At 56.0% G+C, this 18,285-nt stretch overlaps 1 protein-coding gene across 1 annotated transcript in view; it reads right to left on the minus strand.

The window, feature by feature from the left end:
- Window positions 1-18,285, minus strand: part of LOC104159346 (microtubule-actin cross-linking factor 1, isoforms 1/2/3/5-like) — a gene marked incomplete at its 5' end in the record, with an annotated part of 35,169 nt that overhangs the window by 16,280 nt on the left and 604 nt on the right. Inside the window, 30 exon segments of the mRNA XM_009697234.1 lie at window positions 2,195-2,330; window positions 2,781-2,869; window positions 2,975-3,127; window positions 3,307-3,405; window positions 4,050-4,157; window positions 4,267-4,350; window positions 4,652-4,814; window positions 4,991-5,184; window positions 5,659-5,797; window positions 6,006-6,141; window positions 6,144-6,177; window positions 6,459-6,628; window positions 7,210-7,393; window positions 7,829-7,955; window positions 8,386-8,540; window positions 9,019-9,171; window positions 11,387-11,512; window positions 11,872-11,967; window positions 12,543-12,647; window positions 13,270-13,431; window positions 13,589-13,666; window positions 13,941-14,069; window positions 14,519-14,795; window positions 14,933-15,087; window positions 15,860-15,953; window positions 16,067-16,194; window positions 16,455-16,550; window positions 16,656-16,775; window positions 17,227-17,333; window positions 17,420-17,532. Of these exon segments, the coding sequence (XP_009695536.1) occupies window positions 2,195-2,330; window positions 2,781-2,869; window positions 2,975-3,127; window positions 3,307-3,405; window positions 4,050-4,157; window positions 4,267-4,350; window positions 4,652-4,814; window positions 4,991-5,184; window positions 5,659-5,797; window positions 6,006-6,141; window positions 6,144-6,177; window positions 6,459-6,628; window positions 7,210-7,393; window positions 7,829-7,955; window positions 8,386-8,540; window positions 9,019-9,171; window positions 11,387-11,512; window positions 11,872-11,967; window positions 12,543-12,647; window positions 13,270-13,431; window positions 13,589-13,666; window positions 13,941-14,069; window positions 14,519-14,795; window positions 14,933-15,087; window positions 15,860-15,953; window positions 16,067-16,194; window positions 16,455-16,550; window positions 16,656-16,775; window positions 17,227-17,333; window positions 17,420-17,532 (3,910 nt within the window).

Below are 18,285 nucleotides of genomic sequence, written 5' to 3' on the forward strand. Positions count from 1 at the left end.
AACGGCTCCTTGGACGTTTGGGTTTCTCCCAGTCCCACTGGTTGGGTATAAGGCTGGCCCAAGCACTAAAAGATTTTTGTGGGGATAGGGAAGATGGAATCGGGATTGTGGAATGACTTTCTTTTGCATCCCCAACACTGATATTTTTTTTTTTGTAATCGGTGGGTCTGACAGCACAGGCGGCGGGGGGTGCTCAGGAGCCGCGGCACAGCTCGGTTCGGGCAGAGCAGAGGGCGCAGCCCCCACCACGCTGATCTGCGCATCCCCCCACCCCCTTCTGCTGTGGAGACGGGGTGAACCTCCTGGAAAAACCTACGCTCCCCACCACCATCGCCAGACTCTGACATGCAGGTTCAGAGACGAACAAGCCGTGGAACGACAGAGAAGAGGGAGGGGGGAAGAGAGAGATAAAAAAGGAGATGGGAGGGAGGGGGGTAAAAGGCTTTTACTTACCCGAGTTGCAGGGTGTGCCTTGAGCAGTTAAAGACAGAGCCTTACGGAGCAGTTCAGCCGTATCACACACAGTGTAAAGCTTGGTGTTAGCGTCCAGCATGCGACTGTTTTGTTTGCAAAAAGAACCCCCCACACAGGTCGTCCTCTTTCACTTTGTGCGTTTTGTTTGTTTAAATCCCGGAGGGTTAGTTAAAACTTGTAAGCAAGGATGTCAGTTAATCTTAAAAACAGTTGACATGAAACACAAACTGTACAGGGACACATCATGCTCAATTTAGCGCGTTCTGCTTTGCATTTTTGTCTCTTACAACTTCGCTCTGACAGTTGGATGTTTCCAGCAAGCAAATGTTAAGAGTTCCTCACGCTCCCTCTACGGTGAAGCAACCGCACCAGAGCCGCAGGGATCACCTCGTAGGTGGGGGCCTACGGCGAAGCCCTGCTGCCATCTCTTCTTTTGTCTCGGGGGCTTCACTGAGAACGTGAGTGAAAACTGTTCCAGCCTGAGCCCCAAAGCGCGCTCATGCTGTACAAAACCAGCCCGGCAAGCCCTGGAGAAGGTTTTTGCTATAAAGTCGTTTTCCTTCCTGGGAGGGAGGAAAAGGGAAAGGAAAAAGCATCCTTCCCACAGCAAGGCTGCGCTCAGCCGCTCTCCTGGCGGCAGCGGCATCAAAGCCGTGATGGCTCAGCAGCAACCGACGAGTCGGTTTGCTCCCCGCAAGTTTTCTGCTGCCAGCACGAGGGCTAAAGGGCTTGCAGTAGAAAGTGTTTACTGCACCTGAGATGTGCTACGAAGTCCAATTTGGACAGAAACCCTCTACGTTTAGGTGAAAGCTGGACAGGCAGATTTCAAACAAGCAGCCCCATCGCCCTCTTCCCGCGAGCGGCTCGAACAGGGCTTCACTCACGGACCCAACGGCCAAACCCTCCGTCATGCGTCCAGATCTGAGCGGGCCGTTGCTTCAGAGTACAGGGAGCCAGCAAGCAAACACACAAATATATCCATCGACACATGTATATACACTTACAGAACACGTACACGTATATCTGTGAATGACCGAAGACAGCTCATAACAGAGGCAATAAGGATGCGCTTTCAGCCCTCCCTACCCAGCGAAACAAGGATGGGGACAGGGAATGGGTCCAGCTATGGGTCGTGAAGGTCTCCCAGGTCAACTGAGGGCCTGGACGACGCAGTCACCTTTCACTGGGGAGACCGACTTCATTCAGCCACAGCCGAGACAAACCTCTCGCCAGACCCCGCACGGGCAAAGGCCCTTCTGCAGAAACCCACCTTCTCGTGTCTCCTGCAGGCAGGCAGCCTCTGAGATGGAGCCCTCTGCGGTTTAAGCACTCGGAGGGCATTCCTCAGAGGACACCGATTTGCTAAGGGGGTGGTTTCCAGGACAGAGCTCCATCTACACCCCTGCCCACCAAGCGTGAACAAGCCAACCCTTGTGCACAGGGCAGAGCTCCGATGAAAACCATCGCCAAGGACAACTCTCCCATTGACCTGGAAGGCATCAGGTAAAGGGCTCCTGCTGGGCCTCCAGGGATCACCCCAGCCTGGATGCTTCCATGGCACACGGATGGAAGAGAAGGGAGGGCAACCACGTGCAAGTAAGCAAGGCGATGGGCTGTGAGTGGTTGGTGGCCATGAGACACGCAACCCAACAAAACCTTTTTCACACCCTGAGGAGTGCTTTGTGTCCGTGCAGTCGCGGCAGGGAGCGGGGATCAGTACCTTGTGCTCTGTCTCCTGAGCCAGCTGGCTCTGGAGCTGCTGGAGCTGCTCCGTGGAGTCGTTGCAGAGTCCCTGGTAGGTCTCCTTGAGGGCACCGATCTGAGCAGAAATCTGTTCCTTCTCTGGATGGGAAAGCCTGCAAGGGGAAAAAAAACAAAACAAAAGAAGTCTCTCAGAGAAACTGCACAAACCAGCTCCCAGCTCTGCAGAATGAACTTGTTCTGGTGAAGGAAAAGGCCAAACCCACCGCAAGTCCCCTCTTCCCACTGCCCTACTCCTCGCCCAGCTCAGCTAAAACCCGCAAGGGTAACTGTGCTCCGCAGAGGCGGACCTGCACTGTAACGACCAAACCCCCGACACACAGGGCTGGATCACCACTAAAGGGCATCAGTATTGTCCAAACAGCAAAAACGGGTTGCATATTTCGTAACTCTTGTTGCAGATAAGAAAGAAGGTAACTGTCACGTGCAGCTCATCGCTGTTTTTAACAAGAGTCAGGCCCTGGACCCCCGCCCACCAGCGCCAGCCCTAAGGTCCCTCATCTCCCCCCACTGCTCTGCCTGTCCCCTCCTCGGGCCACACTCACTTGTGGCTGTGTTTTGCCAGGAAGATTTGTGAAGTTTTGATGGCCTCAGAAACCTGCTCCTTCTTCATAGCCAGCTCCTCATTCAGGGCCTGTCAAAAAAAAAAAAAATTAAAAAAAAAAAGAAAAAAGCTTAACTCAGCTGCGGAAAAAGAGCAGAAGTTCAACCAACGGTCTGACAGTTGCCCCCGGTTTACCTGCTGCTCCGAGATGGATTTCTCGATGTCGCCCAGCTCTCTGCCCCCGGCAGCGGCCGTCCTGCCCTGCACGCTCTGCTTCACGCCCAGGGCCCAGCCCAGGAGCTCCTTCACCTTGTCGACATGCTCCTGCTTCTCCTCCTCCACCACTTTCTGCAACCAGAGGCGGGAGGGAGATAACCACATCAAAGAGGTCCCAGATCTCCAAAGGCAGAGAGGCTCTCAGAAGCAGCACCCAAGACGTAACCTCAACACGGAGCAGCACCCTTTGGGGTGCTAGGAAATGAGCCTGCACATTTTGAAGCGAGTTCAGTTCTGTACAACGCCCTTACCTCCTCCTCCTCCAGCCGCCGGAGAGCATCGCTGATGTACTTCACGTGCTGCGTGGTTAACGTCACCAGAGCCGTATAGCGAGTCCGCAAATCCATGAACTGCCAAGGGAGAGAGGGGGAAATGGGGCGCATCAGTCACGAGCAGCAGACCCGGAGCGATGTACTTTATGGTACATGACATGGATGCATCATCTCTCGCTTGGGAAGCCCCCCAGGCACCTCGCAGACCCCGTAACGGCATCAATGAAACGCAGCAAGTCTGACGGGGAGGGTTGTGGCCACACACGGCATGCTGCACGACACTGGAGCGAAGGGGAGACTCCGGTCACGGACACTGGGGCGGATGCTCAACTCTTACAAGAGGACTACTGGGATCTTTAATATCCACACGGAGCAGACAGGACCTCGGGGTCCCTAAAGGTCTCGTCCCAAAGATCCACACACAGTAACGCCGCACGGCGCTCTGGTTATTTACCTCGCAAGGCTGAAGGGCTGAGCCGACCCCGCTGGATTTGACCCAGGGGTTCCCAGGAGTCTAGGTATTTCATATACCTGGTGCTTAGAGCACTAAGCCATCCTCTCTGGCTATTGGAAAAAACAGCGAGGGTGGAAACTTTATTTGTACGAGAGAGTTCAGCAGAAAGGAGCTCAATTCACAGAGGCTGCTTGGCGGTTTGCTCAGCATCGAAGAGCCCCCCCCCAATTTCTCCCTGGCGAGGCTGGGCGGGCGGCCGCGCTCCTACCTCCTGCGTGATGGCATCTGAGGACGAGAGCATGCGTCGGCGTTTCATGGGAGACTTCTGCTGTGACTCAACGAACGCCCTGTACGTCATGAGCTGCAACTCGTAGTCCTGTAAACACAACCAGGGGTGGAGAGAGATGGAGCATGAGAGATGCAAACTGTGCTGAGGGCTGTTTCTGCCCAGCCAGCCTTATCTAGGCGCAGGAGGGGATCTGTACCTTGACGGCAGCCGAGTATTGCTGGGAGAATTTCTGACATTGGTCCAGTTTGGCTTGATTTTTCTCGATTTCTGCAGCCAAAGCCTTCAACAAAATTCAAAGCAAAAATGGTTGTCAGGACAGCTGCTGCAGTGGCGAGCTGAATTTCAGCCCCCATCCCTCCCCTTTTGGGTAAAGTCTTTATACTTTTCAATTTTTTGATGCAAGGCATCATCTCCACCTCAAGCTAAGCAGAGCTTCTTCACTTCCCAGACGCCCAGCTCAGGCCTGCAGCCTCCTCCCCGCTGTGTTTCATAATTTCAAGCTCACAGATGAAAAGATTTCAGTAAAAGAAGTGACGCAGTCACTGCAGCAACTGTGCTTCCGAGACATCACGAGGTCCTACCGTTTGCTGGCTCAGCTGCTCCGACAGCACTCGGCTCTCCTCCGCCTGCCCAGGCTTCATCAGCTCCTGCTGGACCGTGATCTCCTCGATCCACTGGATCAGGGCACTGTGGCACTGCCGGTAATCACTCAGCACCTCCTGGATGCTCTCCAGCTCTGCGTGGCTGAGAGAAGAACCAAGACAAGTAAGAGGAGGGCAAAATGCCACGGCAGGCTATGGGGATATCCCAGCCACCAGCGGGAATCCCATCTGGAAAAATATCGCTGCTAACAAGCCTGACCCAAGCTCTCAGCTGAAGCATGAACGTAAATGTGTGAAAGGAGGCCAGAGGTTTCTCACCGGGTCTCAATCTGGGCGCAGACTCGCTGCCAGCGATCCCACAGCTGGCTTCCCTTCTCCTGATAGCGCTCCAGGTCGATGCTGCGCTCTTGTCTCAGCCGGTACAGCTGCTCTCCCACCGCCTTCGCCTTTGCCATCTCCTCCTCCAACGTGGAGAAGACCGAGCTCTTGTCCTTCGCTTCCCCGAGCCACTGCTGCAAAACCAGCAAGAGACAGCACCGGTTCAACGTCACGGGAAGCAAAAGGCACGTTAAGTCAGGGATGCCCTCCTGCCCGCAGCTGACAAGCCTGAGAAGGGGTTTATCTTCCCACTCTCCTTAACCTGCAAAGAACTGGCTGATTACAGGACGTGCAAAAAACGGAGGGGACCACGTTCCCAGCTTGGAGCAAGTCAGATTGGTTCAGCCCCCATCCTACAGCAACAGGACGCGCAGCTGCCAAGATGCCAGCGTGTGCCCTGCAAGAGAGGGCACAAGCCACAGCAGCTCCTTTACCTTTACAAAGCAACAAGGGATCACATAAGCAGCACAGAATCCTCCTGGCAGCTAAATCGAAGCAAGGAAAATGGCATACAGTAGAGATTCAGCAGAGAAAAGGAAGGATCCTGACAAATGCCAAAGCGTTGGCTGGTTTCTGCCTGCCCGCCTTGAGAAGTGACCAGCACCAACCTGCAGGGCTGCTCGGTGAGACTGAATAGCTGCCAGGTCGGCGGGGACTGCTTCCTCCTGGCTCAGCTTCACCTCGTACCCTTTCACCAGAGACTCTGCTCCTTGGGTGTTACGAATAATAACATCAACCGTCTTCAACCTGGCAAACCAAACAGAGGCCGCACAATGACATCCAAAATTTGGCAGAGATCCTTTCGATCGCGAGGCTGTTGGCACCATACGCCGCAGGGGGACAGAGCGCGGTGACGGTTCCGGGCACAGTGTGTGTGAGGGTCAGAAGAAAGGTCTTCAGCAGAATTGGGCAGATTCGAAAAGGGGGTTGGGAACAGAGGCACGTCCCGACTCACTTGTCCAGGTAGATGGAAGACAGCCCGTACATCTGGTCCATCTTGTTCACCACCAAGTCAAGTTCAGAACGCAAGTGAGGCGTGCTGGACCCCGCGGGTGCCTTGTCGAGGAAGCTGTAGCATCTCTCAGAAACAAACCGCCCGCCACCCGCCGCAGATCCTCCTGCATGCGCTACGGGAGGAAGGGAAAGAACGTGAAAGGAGAGCCCAAGCAGGCGGAGAAAAAAGCAGGATTGCCCTTGGCAAAGGAGATGGTATGCAACCAAGCAGGGAGCCCACCTGGAGAGGTTTCCTGCTACCTTCTGCGCCGCAAGATCCCCTCGAACCCCGCACAGTCACGTACCCACCACCCACACGTTCACCCCGGAGAAGCTAAAGCCATTTTTTGGCACATGCTAAAGACCAGCGGCCACCACCTCCCTCCCCTCCACATCTCCCAGCAGCAGGACTGACCTCCTGCTCCGCGATGCGGATGGTGTTTTCCTGGATAGTGTCACCATCTGCTCGGGTGCTGCTTGGGGACTGGATTCGGCTCACTAGCCTCTGCTCACATTCCTCCAGGCGCAGACGGATATTCTTGAGCTCAGAGAGATATGTCCTGGCAACGGTCTCATCCTTGTCTTCTGCAAGTCACAGAAAAAACAAAACCACAGCTTAAACAACCCCAGCCGGTACCTGCCCCAAAATGGGACCTGCCAGGAGCCCTGGAGCTGAGCGTGGCATCGCACTGACACCGAGGCACCGGGGTCTCTGCCCAGACGGAAAACAAGTTAATCAAATCATCTCATTCAAACGCAGCTGAGAACGAGTCCAGCCACAGGGCATTTCGCATGACGAAGCCGGAGTCCCCGCTCTTTGTGGGACTCAGTGCTGCTGTGTCACATGTGTCACCACCACGTATATTTTCTTAAAGATTAAACGCAGGAAGAACTCCTTGCTCAGAACCCGTCCTAATGCCTAAACCCATCTCCAACAATATTGGGGTAAGAGGACTCGGCAGTTAAGCTGAAGCTGCAAAGCCGAGCCCTCTCTGCAGGAACATCACTGGACAGCGAGCGAACACTTGAATGGATGGAGAAACAAGGAGAGCAGCTGCTGACACCATCAACGAGCTAGCTCGTAAAAAAAATGAAGCCATCCCATAAATCCTTTGTTTATGATTCCCCACAGCTCCTGGTTAACCCATCAGCCCTTTGAAGCTCACCGTTCTCCATGGACTCCAGCAGCTGCCGGATGTGTTCCTTGGAAGACTCCACTTCCTCCTCCAGGCGCAGCCGGTCCGACACCGAGAAGAGCTCCGAGTCCCGGCTGTCCTGCACGAAGTCCTCGTAGTGTGCCTGGAGGCTCTTCAAGGCTTGCTGGCATTCCCCTTGCGCTAAGGATCTGAGCTGCAAGTGGAAAAGCGGCACATCCAACCACCGGGAACAACTTCCTACACATCACCTGCAGCCACCCTCCCCGGCTTCATCACCTTCCTTTGCCAAGTGAGTATTTTCTCTTTAGAGGAGGAAAAGCGAGCTCCTCCGTACCAGCCTCATGCCTCCCTCCAGCCTTGCTCACTCCCTAATGAAACGTTAAGTCCACAATCTCTTGTGCTTTTTACAGTTCAGAGGCAAACTGCCGATGCTCTTTTTATCGGGGAAAAACTGCAATCACTTTGCACAGAACCCCCAAGCTCAGGTTTTCCCACCGTTCCAGGTGCAAAGACCCTGGACTTCTCCCCAACTTGCAGTCTCTGGTCTCCCCTTTCCCCTCAGCCACATGAAGAGCCCCGGACAGCAGCAACGCAGCCCCGGAGCCAGGCAGAGAAGTTCCTGCCGTACCTTCTCCATGCTGAAGCTTTGCACCAGGGCTATGTCCTTCCGCAGGTAGTTCCAGGAGATCAGGCTCTTTGTGTTCATGTGGAGCTGGTGCCAGAGAGCCATCACCTTCTGGTACAACTGCTCTACCCTGCGAGGGGAAGGAGCAAATCCGTCAGCCCTGGATCTCCCCAGCAGGCTCAGCCTTGTCCCTGTTAATCCAGCAGCCACGGCATACCCCACCAGCCACGGCAGCCCCCCGAGGCAGCGACCCCGGCCTGGCAGCCCGCAGCGAGCGATGCTCCTGCCGTTCAGTGCCAGAGATCCCTGGAGAGACGCCTCCTCCCAAAGCATCATCTCCCCCCCTGCAAGCTACTAGAGCAGTTGCTGCGAGGGAGTTTGCAGCTGTATAACCGTGAGGGATTCCTTCCCTCACCCCAAATCAGCTGTGCCACCCACTCCTGCTCCTCCACCCCAGCTCCTCTCCCATTCCCACCCCAGACCCGTTCCCTCCCATGCCACCAAGCCCCTTCCCCACCTCCCTGCCATCGCATCTCTGGGACTCCCCGGCAGCAAGGTACCTGTTGGCCATCTCGATGGCCTCTTTGTTGGGCGGGGGGATGAGGAAGCAGACGGAGGGGACCATGGCCTCGTTCCCCGTGGGGCTGATCACCTTCCACTTGGTCCTCTGGGAATTGTCCTCCAGCACACACTCGTCGTTCCTACAGATCGTGATCTGCAGCGGCACCAACACCACCCAGAAACCCATCAGAAACCAGCAGCGGGGCTGCGCACGCCTGCCCTTGCTGCCAGCTTCCCTCCCGGGGGCGAGCCAGCTTCCATAAATATATATACATATATATTTTAATCAAGCAAAAGCCTGGTATAGCGCCAAGCAGCGCAGCACGCTCATGTCTGGAGAGGAAAGGCCAAGGAAGTTAAACGGAGTTGGCTACCACCCACATGCGTATTTGGCTGAGGCTGATGAAGCCCATCCTCCTTGCGGAAAGGGACTTCAGCTCTTGCCTAGAATAAGGCTGAGACATGGAAATCTGCTCCAGGAAACACTGCCGTGCTATTTCCCTCCTTCTGTCTTCCCACTCCAAACACTGACGGACCCCATGGAGCTCATCCTAAACCATCACGGGTGCTGCTCCCCCACCTCGTCCCTGCCTTCCCTTTCAAAGTCACGCCGACCCCCTTCCAGCCCTCACCTCGATCTGCCGATAGTCACAAACAGCCTTGATGGGGATCGTGCTCTTCACGAGGTGCTCCGGGTTCCTGGGCCGGAGCTGAACGATGGTTTTGGACCGTCCCACCAGGCTGGCGACGGAGCTCTTCGACTGAATGAGCTGCTCCTTCTCGTCCTGGTAGAAAGAAGGATGAAGGACGGGTTGCTGGAGGCAGGGGAGAGGAGGTCTTTCCCAGACATCTCAGCACCCCCCCACCCCAACGCTGGCCTGCAAGAGCTACGCTGGGATCTCAAGGGCTGAACAAACACATCAGGAGGATCCTGCTGCCCTAACGGGGTGGGAAGAGGGGCCAGGAGATGGGATGGAAGGGAGAACGGACTCCAAGTCCACTACTACTCCCACTGCCCTGCAAAGCTGCATGCACACCTCTGGCTCTTTTGCTGCTAGGACAAGAAAATATTTTCTTTCAAAAGGGAAAAAATGAGAACACAGCATACACCAAAATTAAAGTCCCAGGAGGTGCAAGGGGCCAGGAGCAGGTCAAGTGCCAGCCCAAAGCCAGGGACGTTTCGTTGTCTGGAGGAGAGACCCCAGAAGCATGCTCCCTTTTCTAAAGCGAAGGATGAAGGCACGTTTAAACCAACGACTGGAATGGGGATACGATGAATTATGCAGATAAAACATCTCAGGAGAAGGGGCTAGAGGTGGAGTGATCGCACAGGTCTCTGGGTTTGAGTAGAAATTTGCCGGTTGGAGGAAGGTGCTGCGTAATTGATTCCCACAAGTCCCCGCTGGGTTCGGTGATGGGGCAACCCGGGAGACTGGTGGCAAAGCTGCCCTGGAACAGCCTCCAGCACCGCCGGAGACCTGTGCGGATCACAACACTGGCAGCTCGTGTGATTAGTGGCAGCTCAGCCCATTCTGGCTGCAAAAGTTTAAAAAGGATCCCAGAAAAATGTTCTCCCTCATGCTTGGTACTCTCGGGGTTGGTTAGTGAGCTAACAACAGTGGAGGATAATTTAATGGTTTAAAAACAAAAAGAAAACGAAAAGAATAAATGATTAAATAAACTACCTGTGCCTGTCCCAGGGAGCATGATTGGAAGAAATACAACTTTAACTTATTAGGTAAGAAAGAGTAATATAGCTGAGCTCAGGGCAGCTGCCCCAGCCCTGAGATCGTGGCCGCTCTCGGGCTGCCCGGCCGAGCCTCTCCCACCCCGGACGGTGCCCGCCAGGCTCCTGGCGTTGCAGGGCTGGCAAACAGGGACTCCAGGAGCCAGGCTGGCTGCTCCGAGCCCTGGTAGTGCTGGAGGACAGACCATGACAACCCCGAGACCATGAGAGAGAGGATGGAAGCCCCCAGGCCTCTAGGAGAGAAGACGGTGAGCCCTAGCCCGGCTGATGCACCCATCACGAACACCCAGTAATGGCATCCCAGTTTCACTGGGGACACGCTGGAAATCAGCGGCATGCCCTAATAGCAAAGCCAAAGCAGCCACCTACCTCCACACACTCCAATGTCACCTCCTGGCACTTCCACCAGTGGCCCAGCGGTTAACCCACAGCCCAAATCCTCCCCCGTCCCTGGCTGCAAACACCATCTGATGCTTTGCTCCTTGGGTTTTGTTTTTAGGGTGGGTTTTTTTCAGGCCAATTCGGGCAAGCAGATCACAGCGCAATTGCCCGTCGTCCGCTGTCTGCTACGCCGCAGCTAAGCCAGGCCACGTGGTCGGAGATCAGCGCTGCCAAGCCCCCGTCCCCACGCATGGCCGAGCTGCCCTGGCTCTCCCCCCACCAGCACAGCGCGATGGATTAACGTGGGATTTGGTCTGGATAAGGAGGAGGCGTTTCTCCGCATCCCACCATGCTCCTCGCGAGCACCAGCTCAAAAGCAGAAACGGGAGCATCCTACAGGCTCTGCACAACACCCCTGTCAGCAGAACACAACCGGCTCCACGCAGCCACAGACTGGGACGGCGTGATGGGCACTGATGGGAAAGAACCAGCTCAGACGTTTTACTTTTCCACATCTCAAGCTATGAGCTTGCACAGACAGCACACGCCACCTGCTCTTCACCCCGAGGATACAGAAAGATGCTGACCAGGGCCTCCAAACAAGAGCGATCCTGTAACAACCGAGATCTGGCTCCATCCATGCAGCCTGCACCCCGTGCCCACGTACAAACGCATGCAGCAGCTCCAACAAAAAGCACAACATTGACCGAGCCGGGGAAACAAACCACGTCGGGTGAAACTGCGTCGTTGTAGGAATAAAACGAGCCCAGTTTTCCCTGGGAAGCAAGAGGTACCCCAAGCAGCGCTGCTGGACCAGGGCAAGAAGGCCACCTATCGCCCGCCCAGGGTGGCAGGGATGATGGAGAACCCACCATGGAGTCCTGAAGCAGGTCCTCCAGCCGCGTCAGGCTTGTGTTATGGTCACAAGAATACTTCCTTTTGATGGAGTCCTGCAGGTTGCGCAGGTAGGTCTCCGACTCCCGGGCGTCACTGAAGAACTGCAAAAGCAAAGAGGGTCACCAAACCCTGCTGAAGTCCACCGAGGAGTCAGCACCACGCCGCAGGCAAGCACCACCCCAACATCTCAACCACCAGCTCCCGACGCTATTCCTGCCTCAGGGCTGCAAGGGCAGCGAGCATCCCACAGGGATGGCCAGAACTACCTGGAAGTTGATCCCTTTTGCCCTAGCGAGACATCCCCAGCGAGCAGTTAAGGAGAAAGAGGTGATTCAGGAGAAAGCAGCCCCCATGAGCACCACAAATCCTTCCTTCCCTCTCCCCCAAAGGCATACAAAGCTCTTGCAGCGGGATGCAGCGGACGGTGACCAGGGAAATTCGGGCTGTCCCTCCCAAGTACCTGAAAATAGGCAGCGTTCTCCTTCACGTGCTGTTCCACGCAGAGGCAGAGCTGCTTAATCCACTGCCACTGAGTCTGCACGGCAGCACTGTAGGCCTGAGAAACACACACACACCCCAAACGACGATGAATAACGAGCATTTACCAGCCAGGAGGGTCACAGGAAGGACACAGCTACAGCCGGCGGGATGTACGTAAACGGGGAAGGTCTGGCTGCAGTCAGACAGGCTGCAGTTTGGACACCGGCACAAAGAGCAGACGCTGGACCGGTGATGCTGGGGGCTGCGGCAGGCGCAGGTTTGCTTTCTCCCACCCCACAGAGACACATCAGGGAGAAACGTGTTCCTGAAGCCCTTTGCTTCACCACCACGGTTTTCCTGCAAGCCTGGATAACTCCAAGGGAGCTGCAGGAAAGGCTCACGCTCTGTACAAGCATATCTGTGTCTTAATTCGAGGTGGGGATTATTTGGGAATGGCCTCGAGTTTCTCATTGCCCTCCCCAGAACAAAACAGCTCTATCACTGCACTGATGTTCTTCTGCCACCGCAAAACACTTTATCAGCCCTGGCTGCCCGTAAGGGCACCGTGGGGTGGGACAGCAAGGTTCCCAGTCCCAGGTCAGACGATTTGCTGACAGCCGATTCTCAGGGCTCCTCCACGTGCCTGCTCACCTCTACGGTTTGCTTGGCCGGGTGGTTCTCCAGGGACAGCAGCTCGGCCGTGTCTTGGAGGGAGCGGAAGATGTCCTGCTTCTCTTCCAGCTCCATCGTCAGCTCCTGCATGAAGGACACAAGCAAAGTGCCAATCTCGGCTATGGGGAGCAGCCTCACTCAGACCACGCATCCAACTAACGCGACGTGCAGCGTGGAAGCGCTCCAGTAAACACCAGTGGCTTTCAGGGAAACCAGCACAGTTTATGGGAGTACCATTCCCACCAGGATGCCTCCCGGGCACCAAACACACGGGGCAGAGGTAACACAGATACGGGAAACCTGCCCAGGGACCTCTTCGGTTCCAGGCAGTGCCATTGTGGAAAGACAGCAATTCATTTATACTGCTTTAGAGAGGAATCAATTCTCTTCTTTAGCTTAGACTTTATTTTCCCCTCCTGCTAGTTGAAGATGCTTTTAATTCCAAATAGTGCTAAAAAGACAAGTTTTGATGCCTTTTCGATTGAAACTCAATTGAATAAACACTCTTTTGCACTTTCTTCTCTAGAGAGAGCTCTTTCATCAGCTGCACTCGTGAGCTACAAGCTCAGTGACTTGGGAGGGAGCATCCAGCACCTCTGGGGACTTCAGGTCTGTTGGTAGCTGAAGGTCCCACAGCGCATCAAAAGCAGCAGCAGCGCAACCACGAGAGCACCCGTCCCACCAGCCCTGCCCCGGGGTCACTCACCGAGAAGTAGGTCTTTTTGGCTGCAATGTTAGGGTTGTTGTTGCTCCAGTCGTAGGCCAGCTCCTCCTCCTCCTTCTCATTCAGCCAAATCAGCTCGGCCGTGGCCCGAGACACAAACCCGTGCAAGCTCTGGAGGTGTCTCAGCCGAAAGCTCGAGGTTTCCTGAACACAACAAAGTGTGATTCCTCCTCCCCGCTCTGAAGGCGACCGGTTTCTTCCCCACTCCCCAGCCTCGGAGCAGGGATGCTCCGGAGCAGGGGGCAGGGATGGACCCCACGCTCCCCGGGCAGTGCCAGAAGCCCACTCGAAGCCCACTCACCATCAGCTTGCAGTACTGCGTCTCCAGCTTGCCAAGCGTCTCCGTGTAGCTAGCGCGGAAATTCTGAGACATTTTACCCTGGAGGATGACAAACGCTCATGTTACCTGACACGGGTCGGCATCACTTGAAACCCCATCACCAAATCTTTCTCCCCAGCTCTGTGTGAGCAAGAGGAGCCGGAGAGGATGGCTCAGGGCAGCAGCCTCTTGCACCAGCCCAGCGTCAGAAGCTCCGTCCTTAAAAAATACCTCTGCCCCAGGCATCTTTACCCACAAGAGCCGATCCTGATGCCCTCACCTTCCTGTACGCATTGTGCCCATGGGCTGTGTCACCCAGCTCGTGCCACCATACCTCGTACATCCTGGCCTCCTTTACACTGGAGCCCAGGTCCTCCACGCTGGTATGGACGTGCCGCTGGGTCTCCAGCTGGGTTTCCACGCTCGGCAGGTCGGTCCCCCACTCTGCCCGCTCCAGTCTCATCTGAAACAGGTCGAGAGGTCCAAGTCAGCACTCCTCATCTGCAGGAGCGTATCTCAAAAAGGACACAAGGGCAAGGAAACCTCCTAGGTCACTCAGGAGGGAACAAACACCATGCCAGTCCTGGTAGAAGGTCCTAAGCCAGCGCTCCAACACTGAACGATTTCTGGGAGAGCCTACGCAAGCTTCACACCCATGTAAGACCAAAGGACTGACCGCGTCAGTATAGATTTGCTTCCAGCTTTGAAAGGATCTTCTGACACCCACTGATCAGCAGGATCACAAGACAGAAAACCCAACTCAAGACAAAAGCGTCAGTGCTCTCCAGAAACTTCGAACCACCAAAGCCATTATTCACAGATAAAAGCAGGAAAAAGCCCAGACCACCCTTCTACCTTCCCGCATCAGTGTGAGCGGAGGCAGGTAGTTTGGCCCAGACCGCCAGCACTCACCTGCATTTCCTCCACCCAGGCCAGCAGCTCGTACACAAACCGGAGGCTGCCTTCATCTTCGGAAGAAGAGATGGCCACCAGCTCCGTCCTGGTCATGGGCTTCCGGAACCAGGAGGCAGAGGAGGTGTGCAGCCCTTTGGTCAGGGACTCGCCCTTCAAGTGCGTGGTGCTCAGCGTGGCACTGGGCACCAGCTCCAGGGAGGAGAAGTGCCCTTTCCTGTACAGGTTACTGCATTCCAGCCTCAGCGTCACCAGCTCGTCCTGCAGCCGCATGATCCTGGAGAGGCAAGCAAGGCATGGGTAAGAAGATGCACGCACACTCCCTCCTTCCCCACAACAGAGCAGAGGAGCCCCATGCATCAGCCCCTGACCACGTTTCTCCATCCAGACCACGTTGGACACGGCCGCTCTCACCTGAACACCAGCTCCTCCAGCTGATAGTAATTCTCATCCCGAAGGATCTGCACATCCACCTGTAGCTGGCGGATGAGCCCCTCGCACTCCTGCAGATACACGACCACGTCGGATTCGTACTGCACTGGCTGGCCCGACTCCAGGTGAGCAGCGTCCTGCACCGAGAGAGGGGAGACCGAGGGTTGGGTCCCCTCAGCCCAGGCAAGTGGGCAGAGAGAACTCGGTAACAGCTCAGCATCGACTTTAAGACTGAAAAGATCTTTTGATCCGCAAGCTTGACTCGAGTAGAAGAACATGAGTTCAGCACTCACACCACACCCAAGACATCCCCTTCAGAAAAGCTCCTGCGGATGAACCGAAAGCTTCCAGCGACAGATGGGCTCCCGTGGCTAGTCCCGTGGAAAGTCACTTAAACGCGCATCTCATTCCTTCCTTGGGTTTCGCCATTTTTAGCTCCCAACCCTTACATCTCTTTCTCCCAGAACAAAACACCCCTCTTCAGAAACCTAATCCTTATCCAGGTAGCTACAGTCTGCCAATCTTTTAGACTAATAAAACAGATTTGGGGGGTTTTAAGCCTCATTGTACAACAAGCTTTCCCAGAACTGCTGTTTGTCCTCCAAGCCAGCGCCTCTGCAGACACCCAGCCTCGCTAGCTGCATCCCCAGAGGCAGCCTCCTGCATGGCAAGGCCGTTCCCCCGTCCCCCTGTCCCCAAGGTCCTCGTGCCACAGATCACCAGGTATCCATCACCGCCCCTACAGCCCCTCTGGGGTGGGCTCAATGTCACAAGAGAAAGGAAAGCTGGCCAGGGGAGCCCAGCACCCCACGCAGGAGAGAGGGGAGGAGATGGGCATAAAAGAAGAGGCAGGAAAACAAATAAATAAGTTAAAAAATCAGGAGGGGGAAAATAACACCCCCCACTCACAGCCTGCAGCGTGTTCTTTGCGAGAGTGAGTTTTTCTTCACAGCTCAGAGCACCATTCTGGATTTTGTTAGCGATTTGCAGCAGCAATTCCAGCCTGCGATGACAGAGGGAAGGAGAATGAGAGAGGGGCTTTGGGACGTCCCCCCGGCCAAGGGAGCAGGGGACATCCCCGCGGGGGACTCTGCCTGCCGCGGGCAGAGCACTGACCTCTCCACTGCCGGCCGCAGGAGCTTCTCGCGCTCCAGCATCTCTATGATGAGCTTCCCCCACTCCTCCTCCACGTCGTTGGGGTGGTACCCCTGGGGTAACTTGATGCGTCCAAATTCAATCCATACCTGGGGAAAACATCAACAAAATGGCATTTCCTTCCTCCTCCTCCTCCAGCTGGCTAGAGAGAGACTACAGCAAGGAAAGCGGGGCCACAAGGCAACAGCTCTGCCTCTGCTCCTGCAGCCTGCTGCTTGCTACATCATTTACCCTGAGGGTTATTTCCACTTCTCCATTCCAAAATAAACCTGAACTGAGCACAGTTTAGTCTTGCTAAAAGCACAACACTCCCACCTACAAGCCTCCGGGTAGCCATGATGATACTTACCTCTAACAGTTTGTAGAGCTCCTCTATCCCTCCTTTTTCCTGCTCTTTTGCTGGGATTTCAGTTTCTTTGAAGTGTATGTACTGGTTATAAAGTGCCTGGGATGAGAAAGGCTCATCAGAAACCACCCTGGGGAGTGCCACCACCCAGCTCTCGGCACCGAGCACAGGGGACCCTGCAGATGGACCTTGTCCAGGACCTACCTTTAGCTCTACAGGGTTCTGGGGGAAGGATTTATCTGACATGAGTATCGTGTGCTGCTTGATCCACGAGATGAGGGACTCCACGCGGCTCTGGTACTCCAGCCACCTCGAATCCACCTCCTGCGGGGCGACAGCACCCTTGCAGAGCACCGCCGGCAGGCAGGTCTCCGCGGCGGAGAGGCAGAACCCGGCCCTGCCGAGCAGAGCACGGAGGGAACCGAGGTGTCCCAGACACAGATACGGGATGGGTCATTCTCTGCTGTGATGGCATCCCAGGTACAGCGAGGAGGAGGAGGAAGAGGATCCTCCTTGCAAGCTGCTCCCTGGAAGCCAGCTCAGCAGTCCCATGAGCTCAAAACCCATGGCAGGACCGGCAGAATGCCACAGCCCTACAGGCACACCAGCAGTTCACAGCACAGACAGGTTAATGGGGAAGCTCCTTCCTCCCCTCGAGCCTCTTCCACCCATCAGATATCTGCTACGGCGGACAGGAAACCTCCAAACCCTTCCCGGAACAACCAGCTGCCTCCCAAAACACTGTCCCAGCCTCCTGACCCGCAGCGATGCTTACAATAGCGCTGATCCCTTCTCCTCCCTCGGGGACTTTGGGAAAGGCATCGTAGATTGAAGACACGTAAGTTATTACGGATTTCTCGTCCGGAGAGGGGACGTCCACATCTGGCACGGGGCAAGGAGAAAGGCAGTGAGGAATGGGCAGAGAGGTTGGCATCTCCCCACACCAGTCGCTTCCCCCGGCCGCCCACCTTCGGCATCCAGCAGCCGTGTGACCCCCAGCCGCTCGGCGATCTCGAAGGCCTGCTCCAGGTTCTCCCGGTTACTCTGGATCTGCACCCTCTCCATATCCACCAGATCCGGCCTGCAAGACATGCACCAGAGTCACGACATTGGCAAACTGCGCAAGGTGCCCAGGGCAGAGCATCCCGGACGGGCACCTCTGCCCCAGCTGGCTCCCGAGGGCTAGTCTGAGCCCCTGTCCCAGACTGGTGGCTCTCCGAGGGGACCTGGGCTGCAGCACCTCCCCAGCTCACCCCCTTTGGGAAGGGGATGCTCAGGCTGTGAAGGAAAACCTCTTGTGCTCCCCTGGGACCTGCCCTTTCCAGCACCCGCTCAGGGCTAGGACTGCGAGAGCCCTCCCGGGAAGGAGATGCATGGAGCAGCCCCAAAGCGGGGCGGTTACACCTCTCCGGAGGACGCTGGCAGAGTCCTTTGCCCACGGCAGAGCAGAGGGGAGGCGGCAGGCGCCGGTGCCGCCAGCCCTGCACCGGGAACAGAGCAGAACCAGCAAACCGCAGCACAAATGAACCCCGAATGAGCGCAGCAGAGCCAGGAAAAAAATCCCAGTCTCTGTGCACCACAAGCCTGCTGCCCACCACGCACCCCATCTCCTGCCCGCTGGAGCCTTGCGTGTCCTTCCCTGCTAAACCCTGCCCGCTCCCTCCTGGCCACGAGCGAGGGGAGAGCAGCGCAGGAGGGCACTGCCGTTGCCAGCTGCCAGGAGATGCTTTCTCATGGCCCCTTCGCTATTCTGCCCTTGACCAAGCAGCCGGGGCAGACGCCGGCCCCAGCTCCGACTCGCTGCCTACGCTGAGCAGGGAGACGGTGTTGGGGG

Source organism: Cariama cristata, unplaced genomic scaffold (assembly GCF_000690535.1).
Source record: "Cariama cristata isolate BGI_N322 unplaced genomic scaffold, ASM69053v1 scaffold15210, whole genome shotgun sequence".
In the NCBI taxonomy this organism is placed as follows: Eukaryota; Metazoa; Chordata; class Aves; order Cariamiformes; family Cariamidae; genus Cariama; species Cariama cristata.